Source organism: Stegodyphus dumicola, chromosome 6 (genome assembly GCF_044657685.1).
Source record: "Stegodyphus dumicola isolate Sdum_Otavi_A_Nest chromosome 6, ASM4465768v1".
NCBI lineage: Eukaryota > Metazoa > Arthropoda > Arachnida > Araneae > Eresidae > Stegodyphus > Stegodyphus dumicola.
Window position 1 is genome coordinate 173,646,316 of NC_140773.1, and position 12,133 is coordinate 173,658,448.

The 12,133-nt window shown below is 31.5% G+C and overlaps 2 protein-coding genes across 6 annotated transcripts in view; one reads left to right on the plus strand and one right to left on the minus strand.

Moving 5' to 3' along the window:
- Positions 1–12,133, minus strand: part of LOC118198414 (uncharacterized) — a 163,494-nt gene that overhangs the window by 49,182 nt on the left and 102,179 nt on the right. For 4 of the 5 annotated variants that reach the window (XR_004759764.2, XR_004759768.1, XR_004759761.1 and 1 more), the window contains one exon: positions 3,435–3,480. The exons of the other annotated variant lie outside the window; for it this stretch is intronic. The gene's annotated coding sequence lies outside the window, so the exon portion shown is untranslated. The remainder of the gene's footprint in view (positions 1–3,434; positions 3,481–12,133) is intronic. 5 annotated transcript variants of the gene reach the window in all.
- LOC118198413 (uncharacterized) overlaps positions 1–12,133 on the plus strand; it is a 56,944-nt gene that overhangs the window by 40,424 nt on the left and 4,387 nt on the right. The window contains exons 4-7 of the mRNA XM_035370075.2: positions 1,223–1,437; positions 4,618–4,813; positions 11,069–11,167; positions 11,972–12,097. Of these exons, the coding sequence (XP_035225966.2) occupies positions 1,223–1,437; positions 4,618–4,813; positions 11,069–11,167; positions 11,972–12,097 (636 nt within the window). The remainder of the gene's footprint in view (positions 1–1,222; positions 1,438–4,617; positions 4,814–11,068; positions 11,168–11,971; positions 12,098–12,133) is intronic.

Below are 12,133 nucleotides of genomic sequence, written 5' to 3' on the forward strand. Positions count from 1 at the left end.
TCCTCTCCGAAAGTGGTTTGGTGGAAGGGGAGAGAGCTGATTTCCATCAAGACTGGGGCGAAAATGAGCTAAAACGCACTGTCACCTGTAAGGTGCTCAAGGTTGTGCCAACGACAGGCGTTATCTTGCGCTCCTTGCCACGAGATATTTCGTGAGCTTGTTCTGATGTTGCTGTGAGGTAAGTCACCACACAAAGGTTAATCAGTACAGAGTTTATTTTATTTCAGTTTAAGGTTAATATTGAAAAATTATGTGGTAATAGTTCATTTCTAAGTAAGATCTTTTATTAATTACAAAATAGCTGCCTTTTTTTGTTTCATTTCATCTGAACTCTTTCAAATACTAATCCATGCAAGCGTTAAAATTTTAAAAAGAAAATACTTTCCGAAATATTTTGTATAGATTTTCTGTTCCTATTGTTTGCTTTTCCTTGAAATTATGTTACCCGAATTCATCTTCTGATTCTTTTGATTCCAAATTTCGACATTCTCAACAATCTTTGTAGTTAACCCTTTGCGGCACAGTGTGTCCAGTCTTGGCACACATAAAAATTTCCTTCTGTACGCGCAGAAAAAATTGAATGAAAAAGGATTTATAGGTTACTCTGAACCTTCTTTATTTATAGTAGATGGCAGCTTAACACAAACCAGTCCATATATTTTAGCCATGTTTAGTTTTTTAAGACCCTCATTTTTCAAAGAAATCTTCCAGATTTTTTTAGGGTATAAAAGGAATTGTTTGAAAAGAAATTTCTATGTTTTTTTTTTTTTTGGCTGTATGCTAATCTCCTTATTCTATATTAGTTTTAAATTTTTAGCTTGAAATCTTGCCTAAAATAAAACGGCGAACCCTAGGTGTACCTAGACCGGGCTCACCGATAATCTAGGACAAGTGAGACTCTATATTCTTTGTTTCTCAGCATCTCATCGGTCAGTTCATTGAGAAAAATGCTCGTTTCAGCATTCTTTTAGAAGCTCTATTCAATCAGTATGCTCACTTTGGACACACCCACAGAATTAAGCAATAAGTGCTATCTTCACATATTTTTACTTGTGTACTCCTCTAGGCCTAATTGCACTGCCTACTTTTTTTTTTTTTTTTTTTTTTTTTATCAAAACTTTAACTTTAAAAGGTAGCGTGCCGGAAAGGGTTGACCCATGAGAGAAAACATTTATAAGATTATTTTTGTGAATAAAAACTTTATTCTTATTCTTTCTTTCAGGTCCATACACTTTATTTATTCCATCGAATGAAGCTGTGTCTAGATTGCCGTCGAGTTTAGTAGATCACTGGCGTGAAAACAATCCTGATTTAACATTAGCTCTTCTAAATCACGCCATACAAGATGTCGTCACACTTGACCAATTAAAGCAGGGTGGACGTATGACGTCGCGAGCTCGAGAAGCAACGATATTCATCAATAATTACAATAACGAAGTAAGTTAATAAAATGAAGCAAGAATATTTAATTCTGATTTAAATTAATTTATTTTTAAGAATTAAAAATTATATAATAATAAATCAATTTTAAATTATTTCGCTTTAATTTAAAGTAATATCGAATGATTACCTAAATTTAATACTAAACATTGAAGAATTGAAATAGAGATCATCAAAGGCAATTATTTGCAGATGTGTTAAAAATAACAATTTTCAAACTATTTTGCTCTGTTTTAGCAATTAAATACATAAAATGAGCAGTAATAATACGACAATAGCTAAGCATGATGTATAATAATTCTTAACGATACCTGAAGTAACCTGTAATTTGTTTTCTTAAAATTGTGTTTCATACGTTCACTGAATGGGCATTTGGGTGAAAAATAAAACGTAGGCAGAATTAATGACTTCAGATTTGTTGTTAAAAGTATTGTTTCAGTATAATTTCTTAGTAAGTTAATTAACTCCTACTGACTCTTTAAATAAAAATTTATGAATATACGCCATAAAATAGATGAAATTTTATGTAATTTGCTGTAATTATAATGGTAGAAATATCAAATACAATTTTAAAGAATTTAAAATATTAATATCGTCTACGTAAAAATTAGTTTACGTTTTTGCGGTCTATAAGCCGAAACTTATTAGAGTTCAATGAAATTTGATGGCTATTCTGCTTTCCAGAGACGATAAAACAGTGAGACATGTGTTGAAATGAGCACAAGAACCATTTTATTTGCATGTCAGTGAGAAGGAGGAATGAAGATTATACCTGTTTCGAGAGCAAGTTAGAAAAGTCTCCAGTTATTTAGTGCGCGAGTTTTGACATTGTTACATGTCATTTGTTCTAGCTTCCTCCTTCGCAATTTTATTCAGTTTCAATACAGACTTTTATTTTAGAGTAAAATTAGAACTAAATTATTCTAATTCAGTTTGTAAGAAGGTGAAATTCACCATTATTCATAGGTGAATTATTCTTAATATCGAACTAGAAAACCATAACAATAGATTTTCTGAAATACTTGATTTGTAAGTAAAACTATTTTCACTTATCGTTGGTTTTTACTTATTTGTACACAGACATCTCACTACAAACAGAGTAAGACAAAGTAAAGGAAGTACTGTAACTGCGAAAAATTGCGGGTATAATATTTCAACGAAAATATCCATTTTGACAGCTCTCGAATCCATCTATAAGATTTTTTTGCTCGACATTTGTACTTACGGACAGAATAAAGGACTCTTTTCTCCCAAACGGATTGTAAAATGGATGTAAAAGGGATTAAGAAGAGATATTTTCGTGATACCTGTACATACGTACACACACATGTATGTATGTATGCATAACTTAAAAATGATTACTCGTAGAACGTTGTAATTTGTATATAAGATTGCTATAACGTCTACTTGTGCAGCTTCCTTTTTTGTTGCATTCGGTGGCACCCTTTTTTGTTGCAATCGGTGGCACCAAACGCATATAAATATATACACCCACCCTCTTACCCGGCTCTGAGCTCTGTGTTGATATTCTTATATATTGGTAAATTATGTATTTTTTGCTTTAAAAGTGATTGAATTATGTTGTTCTTATGTTCTGGTTAAAGTTTTTAATGCCTTTATTTAATCTGCATGCAATAGTTGTAGAATTATCAACAATTTAAAAGAGTAAGTCGCACTATGCCTAAAGGGGCGGCTATTTGTTTACATTATTTGTAACTCTTGGTAGTATAATCAATGAAGTCAGTTGGTGCACCAGTTTCAGTGTTTTATTGCCTAGTGCGACTAAACTTTGACTTCAAATATTTGTGCACCGAAAATGTTATGTTTCTGCCCTTTGGCCGAGTTACTTGTTTTTGCTGTAGAAACTCTTAATTGCAATTTTTTTATGTTTTAAACTGTATTTGATTGCCTCGCTGCGAATAAAATTCGAAGAAATAAGTTTAAATGAAATACAACCAAAAAAAAAAAAAAGTGTATAATTTAAGAGACCGTACCAGAAGTCCTGTGGTGGGCCCATCAGATTTTTTTTCTTTCGGAAACCTGCAATATCAATTAAAGCATGATTGATAATCTTAGGTAATTACGGTTGTACTCGTAGAATTTTATTTTATTTCATTTTATTTATATATTTTTATTGAAAATCTTATTTAACGCTGGAAATGCAAAAGTAAAAACATTATTAATTAAATACAAGTAAATTCATAAAAATAAGGTTATAAGTGCTAAGCAATTCCAGTATAGTACATCATAGGAGCAACGCTTAAGTTCATGCTAAAATAAGACATCATTTACTTTATCTAAAATATACAATTTGAGTTTAAATTAAATAGAAATATCTTGCCACTTAAGCCATGATTTGAAATTGCATAATTTTTGTATCAATGGTTCTATGAGACCAAATTTTTACACTGACTAGTGAACAAAAGAGAATTTAATTTTATGAAATTGAAAAAAAGTAATAATTTATTTCTGTAAAGCCTTGCGCTCCTGCATGGCGAAAAAATAGTCAAAGACCCTGGTAAAAGTGATTAAACAGTTTCTGGAGCAAAAACATTATAATTAAAATCAATAACAACAACAATAATAAGTCCTTTTTGAATCCTTTATAAAATGCAAATGCAGTTCATGGCGAAAGACTGAAATTTGAAAAAGACAAAAAAGATGCCTATAGTATCGTCTGATTTTGAATAGGTGAGTCATCCTAGAAACTTTTCAATCAACCTATGTAAAACATAAACATGGAAGTATTTTCCATTTCACGAATGCACAGAGGAATATTAAGACTACAAAATGATATACTTTAAATTATCAAATTGTTTAAAATAGAGCTTTGTTTGCATTGTGTATTATTTATTTATACAAAAGTATTTATACTAAAATTTATACAAAAATGTTCAGACCAAATTTTACAATTACAAAAATCTCTCAAACCAAATTTTACACTTCTCGACTGCTCATTTAAATCATTGTTTTCGCGAAGTATCACTTCAGAAATAAAAGTAATATTTGCTTTACATGAAATTTTCTTCTCAGACAATATTTATAAATGTTTAATATTTATAAAATCATTTACTCATCTTTCATAAAATAATTGTAATTATCTGCTTCAGAAGAGATTTTCCAAAACACTCTATACATCCTTTAATTTTTTTTTTTTTTTTTTTTTTTTTTACCCAGGCTGTTACTGTTAACGGGCATCGTATCGTTCACGGTGACGTGACAGCTCCAAAGGGAGGAATCATACACGTGATTGATGGGACTCTTTGTCCTGTGGCCGATCGAGACATCATTAATACTCTTCGCACTTGCAATAAATATGATGGATTCCTTACTCTCGCAGACGTGACCAAACTGTTGGAAGAAATGCAAGATGGTAAGACCGCATGGCAGATGGGAATGTATTATTATCCTTTGTTTCAAATATGTTAACATCTAATATTTAAAATAAGGACATCTCAATTCTATGCAGATCGTTTACTGCAGATTTTGGACATTTTCCTGAATTACACATAAAAATTAAATTAGAATTATAAGAGAATGAAAAAATAATTTCCACTATTTTTTTAAGGGAAAAATAACGTTAACAAAACTGATGATAAAGAATTTCGTTATTTGATCAGGAAAAAAAAAAAAAAACTCTCATGAATGGATAAAAATGATAAGCCAAATAAAATTAGTATTAAGATAAAAAATTAATACTGCAAACGCTGGAGACTGAAGATCTGTAACTCTTAGTTTTGAGGGTTTTAACTTAATTTCATCTTCGACTACTACTAAGTAAATTAACCTCATAATATGTAAAGAAAGAAATTAAGGTTAGGTTACTGTAGTAAGTCAAAATACACGAGGGTTAATATTTTGTAATTTTATCAAATTTGTTATTATAAGAATAAATATTTGAGATGCATATAATTTGAGAAATTTATATATATTATGTAATAAATTTATAAAATAATATAAATTTCAGTAAATGTAGTACTAATTAGAGTATACTTAACTACGATGCAAAAGTTTCTTCCAAACACTCTTACTTGCACTCATTAAATTCCTACTCTTAGCTCGCACTTTCCCTAATTCAAATTTTCCATCTTTAATAAAATACTTTTTATTCATCAAGTTCAAATACATTTTTTTAAACTTGTAGTGGATGACACTTGATGTTAATACATTTTTTTTTTTTTTTTTGTTAAATTTTTCTTTGTTGACCTAAGTAGGAATTGACTTAATTTTTTTTTTTTTTTATATATATTACTTGTTTTTAGAAATTAGGCGAGTTAAAGTTTGTTAGCTATTTTCATCTTTACGTGGTTACGTGGTTATCCTCCTTGCTGTTGCCTGGCAACCAATGAGTTTTGTCCGTTTTAGGTTTTCATAAAATTCTTTATTTAACGATAAAGGGCTAAGTGCTTGCCAGAAGGGAACGATAAAGGGCTAAGTGCTTAACAGCTGCGTAAATAGTTCATAATTTAGATGGCAAACAATTTACACAGCTGTACTGTTCCATTTTTCCGACACTGGAAAGACATTCTCCAAATCCCAAGGACTACTTAAAAATTGTTTTTCTTTTGTTTAACCGCTATGTTACGTATTAGTGCGCTTGTTTGGGTAACAAAACTTATATTGATATTTTTTTTTTCAATCGTGCTGATAATTTTTTTAAGGTAATGGTTAAATAGACTTTTAACTGCATTCTTATAAGAGGTAACTAACATTGTACGTCAAACAAACTAACAGGAAGCAACAGTCGGCGTAATGTGAGTTAATTTAATATCGTATGTCTTTAATTTTATAATTCACACACTTTCAGAGTAAGGAGATAAAATATTGTCTAGACGACTGGCTTTGAACCTCTATTCTAAAACTGGAAAAATAAATATAAATTTAGTTAAACTTAGATTATTTCTTAATGCGTTTCATAAATTAAACAGCAAAAAGTGCAGAAAATGTTGATAATACCAAAACTTAAAACTTGAATAAAAGTAGTTTCTTTGTTCATAAAATGGAACTAAATACTTAACAGGTAAATAAAAGGCTGACCGAATTCCTCTCCTGAAATTATCAAATTTCTCTCGGGGGGGGGGGGCATTTCTCGTGGGTTGAGAACCGCTGGTCTGGACTTTCTCTTTTTAGAAACTGTTTTGACCGCAGAAACATCTGCAGTCTAAATTAGCTATATATTACACGACATAATATGATGATATGTTCCGTTACTTTGCTGCTTGACCACGCATATCGGCAAACTGCAGTTCTTTAATCAGGAAGAATAGAATATTGCTATGAAGAGAGAGAGAGAGAGAAAGAACTGTCTTTAACTTGAGAGGGAACATTGTTAATTATATTTAGAGACGGCCTTCCTTCAGGTTGTTGACTTCTAAAGTGATTCCCGCTCTTCAACTGTCGATTACTGTTTCGATCTTCTTAACTGACTTTCAAATGATGACAAAAAGGTTATACTTCAATGGATTCTTGCTCATCGTGGAGTTCATGGTAACAAGGTCGCCGATTTCTTGGCTAAGAAGGAAGCTTCTGCTTTTCAAACGTTACAACCTGGTCTTCCCGAGAACTCTATTAAATCAGCTGTTTGGAAAGCCTACAGAGACTCCTTTTTACAAGAATTCACAGAGAGAAATAGCAATAAATCATAGTTTAGACAAATTCTTGAAGTACTTGAATGGCCTAGAAACAAATCTGTCACATTGTTCCGTCTTATATCTGGTCATGACTGCCTTCATAAAGCACCTTCAACGCATCAATGTCACTCCTGACTCTCTTTGCCCCGTATGCAATCTTAAGAAAGACGGGAACTTACAACATCTCCGCAAATGCCCTGCCCTTCTTCATATTTCAATCTGGGAGCTCTATTGGATGGCGAGGAACGCCCTGAGTTTATAGTTATACTGATGTCAATTTTCTTGTCTTTGTTTTGCATTTTATTGCTTTACGTGCCATTAGAATAAGAAAAATATTTAGAGACGGATTTATAGGGTCAATGGCAAGGATCTTCGCGTTTCAGAGATTTCTTCCCCTGAAAATATTAGTTAATTTTTAAAAAGCAATAAACACAATCCTGTGTCTTATGATGAAGGACCCTCAAATTATAGGTGACATGCGCTTCAATTGCTAAATCAGCCATTTAGTTATAATTAAAAACTTCATTCTTCTTTCAGTGTAACAAATTAAGAGATTTAAAATATACACATTTCTTAATAATATTGAGTATTTTACTTTTTAATAATATGCCTATTTAGTAATATTTATGATATACTCGTTTTATAATTAATGTAACATTTACCCTAGTATTAGAATTTAAAAAAGCCACATATAATGTCATATATTATGCACTCAAATATGAAATAATCGTTTTTCCACTGCCTAGCAATTTTTCACGTTTTGCAATTTTGTGTTTTTGGTGTTGAAAACAACTTTAGCGAAATCTTTCCAAAACTTTTAGGGCCCACCAGCGGCCGAGCGGTAAAGTCGCTGAACACTGGTAGTTCGGTCAGAGGTTCGAATCCCGCGAACGGGCTGGCTGCATGGGTGTTTTCGTGGTTTTCCCCATGTGTAACGTGTATACGAGCCAGTTTCCCTTAGAAAGTCCTCCACAAAAGGCATCCCTCCCCTTAGGCAGATAGCCCTAGTGTGCTTTGCCGTAAGTATCCCACACCCAAAACTTTTGGACCCTTATGTTTCCTTACGCAAATAAATGGCAATTCTTAATATGTCAACGGCAAAGGAAAATAACTTATTTTAAAAATTTAATCAGTCTATAATTGCTTAGCAAAATAGATGTTTGCGATTTAAAGATAATAACTTCATATCTTAATAACTTAAATCTCCATTTAATTTTGCATTAGTATATCTAACTAATATATTTTAAAATATATTTAATTGATTAATATGACTCCTTGATAATTTTCAAAAGGTACTTTGACATCATACCCTACCTACCTCAATATAGAATCGTTTGGTTCTTTTTATTATATTTAAATTTTGCATCTCATCTCACTATTACTTGAGCAAGTGCCTTATTCATTTCAATCTGGGTACAACAACTGTATAGAGCAGTGGAAGGTGCACGGGAGAAATTAACTTTCTTTTTCGCTCATGTAGACTAAATGTTCTCAAACATGAGTCCAACATGAAACAAGAATGAGTTTATAGAGTCTCATTCTCTCGGGAAGCATAAACTAACGAGCTCTAAAAGACTGTATGAGGAATTATCCTCAGGTGAACTGTTAGTAAAATCAAATAAGTAAAATATATGAAAGGTTTCAGATTTTAAAATTACGTCCAAAGGGGCGTTTTTCAACATTTTGTGTGTTACGTTTACATTAACTATCATGTTCTACGTACTCAAAGCAAAAAATTCAGCTCAACAGCAATACGTAAAATAACGTTAAAATGAACATATCTTTAGAATTTCTGATTCAGAGTCTCGTGCATTGGAGATAATCCCCCCCCGTACAGTATTGCCATTGCTCGCTTTGAAATCGTCGAGTTTGTTAATCAAAAATCCGTTGAAGTGTTACAAAATATGAAATCGATAATGAAACAAATTTCAAATTCAAATTAGGGCTTCCACATGCCCATATTCTATGGAATATTACGTTATTCAGATTTTGAGGCTCTAAGTACCGCTGTTTTATGACAATGCGAGAAACATACATGCTTTCATGCATATTCTTCATTATTGAATTTCTCTAAATATAATACATAGCTCTAATATTTGGTGGCAACAATTTGAAAAGTGATTCACCGTTTATAGTTTTCAACGCAAAATGACAAAACGAAATTAATAGTCCTCCAGGCAAATTGCCCCTTCGGACTAATAAATCTCCACAAGTTTGCAAATTGAAATTTTATTGAAGCATACAGTTTATTATTTCCATTCTCAGTTCATTAACTAGCAAACGATTTTCAAGTAAATGATGTTCTGTATGTTTAATCGTACAATTAAAATCTTTTTAATGAATAATTCTTAATATTTTAAATCTTTATTTTATTTTTATTAATTTATCTAACTGATATAACCAGAATAATAAGAAAATTTTTTAATATGCTTCTGCTAGTTTCGAGGAATATTTATAACATCATTGTAATTAATATTATTAATATTTTTTTTATTGTCTAGTGTTCAAATATTCTACGTGATCCATTAAATTGCCAGTAAAAATTGCATTACTTAGTATCATTTAGATAGATAGGGTTAAGAATATGACAAATTACACGAAGGCCTGCCTAAGGGAAGAGATTCCTTTTGTAAAAGGTATTTCTAAGGGAGGCTAGCTTATATTCATACTAGGTGTACCCGCCCGGCGTTGCCCGTGCATTTAGAAAATGCAGATAAGTGAATAGCGCAGGAATAGTAGTGTAGGACATGTAGACTGTCTCTCTCTCTTCCCCCCCCCACAAGCTACAAAAAAGAAATGAATTGTAATTAATCGATTTAATGTATCGTCAAAACAGCAAACTAACGCTAGAATAAAGAAATCAATTGTTACAATCGAACGTTATTTGAAAACAAATAATAATATCAGTGAGTCAAAAAAACCGTGATTAATAAATTATAAATAATTTTTTTAAAATTTTTCTAATTCAAAAATCGAAAATCGGGCTTCGAGGTCTGGTGGCCAGCCCCTTTGTGCTTCCGTATAAAAAATTCCAGGTCCCTGCGTGCGATAGATTTGGCTGGAGAGCTCGGTCAGACAGACAGACAGACACATTACACTTGCTTTTATTATTATAGATTGCATGAAAACCAGCCACGCAGCCCGCGCGTTCACCTGAGATTGAACCCAGACCTTACAGACGACTGTTGGAGCTAGATAGATAAGGAAACTGATGAGAATGAAAAGAGCTATGTTATTTCTGTATCATTTTTAAAATTGCAACACATAAAACTCGTGCCACCTGAAATCATTGTATGAAGTCCTTAACATAGCTTCATTTTCCCTAACGATAACACTATTTACTATTTACGTACTCTGATTTTCTGTTTGAAAGTATTTATTGATATCTTGATATCTATCTTTTCAACTCAGCTTATCATTCTTCATGGTTGATTTCTTAGTCTGAAATATTATTGACAAATATTATTGACTTTGCGATCGAAAAAAAAATAGTTTTCAGTTATAATTCGCGTTTTTTCCTGATAAAAGGGAAAATGAAATCTAGTTGCGGATGTAAATACCGTGAAACCACTCCTCGGTCTTTTGTGAAAGTAGTTTCTTAGAAAAGTGATGCTCAGTATAGAACTTTTCTTATGTCGTCAGAAAATATTGCTTCCCTTTCAAAGGTTGTTTTCATAATACATATTCCCATAATTATCACTCACTGAATTTACTAGCTGTTTCATTCTGTAGACTTCAGAAAACTAATATAGCCAGAATTCAAACTTATAAGGTATTTCTCCCACTTCCCTAGCGTGCCTTCGTGGTGTAGTGGTTAGCACACTGAGTCGGTATTTCAGAGGTCCGTGGTTCGATTCCCGGCGAAGGCGGTTGCATATTTTTCATCTTTCCTGCTTCCAATTAACCTAATGACTCTACAAATTTATTCTCAAATTTTTAAATAAGAAAACTGACTGTTACATGAATAAAATGCCTTTATCTTCTTTTTTTACTTATAGAAGGACCGTATACAGTATTTTTACCTAGCAATGAAGCACTAACGAAAATTCCTGCTGAAGAATTGGCAATACTCAAGGAAAATATTACAGTCTTAAAAGGCAAGTTTACACTATTAATTAAAATTATTGAACTGAAAATTGAAAGGAGAAATATGATTCCTATTAATCTCTTAATTATTTCCTGAATTCCACTATTGCTTTTTTTTAATAATTTACAATATTTTCATGTTCAAATCATATCACTTTAGAAGAACATCTTTAGTATATTTTTTTTAACAAAAGTATGGTCCTTATCTTCTTCGTATACGAAAGTTTCTTATATTTATACAATTTAAAATATTCTTCTGTGCTATGGAGTAGGTCGAGAATATTAAGTGCAAAAATAAGTATCTAAATATATTACTCACTAAGAACAAACTTAGAGAAATCAAATTAAGTATTTAAAAAAAAAAAAAGATGATGTACTCAGTTTTAGAAATTTCGAGCGACTACTTATTTTCTAACTACTATTCAAATCTTACGCTTCAAATTTTGTGCAAAATAATTGCAAATATAACAGCTAAAAATTTTATTTATTGTAAATATGTTGATCATTTTCCATTACTTATCTTTAAACACAAATGTTAGATGATTCACTATTAGCAAAATGTAATTGTTGGTTTGGAACTCCTTCTTTTAATCGTTACGACAACTCAGTGCTGAAAAAATACATTTATATGAGATAATAAAAAATTAGAAAAGATAAGAATACACATTACTCTACACACAGCTAACAGTTTTACCTATAAGTATTCCTTATGGATTTATAATACTTAATATTCAAAATCTATTCCAAAGCAAACCTTCCTCAAAATTTCTCATTATTTTCAGTGTAATTGCGATTAATAATATGCTTACTTACAGATTTCTTAGAATATCATGTTGTCCAAGGAGCTTATTTCAGTGGTGATCTAAAAGATGGTCAATATTTGACTACCCTACATCAAAGGCATCCTGTGCGAGTAGGTGTACGCGTAGATGGATGTTACAGTAAGTTATAAAAGATGTTATAAAATATTCATAGAT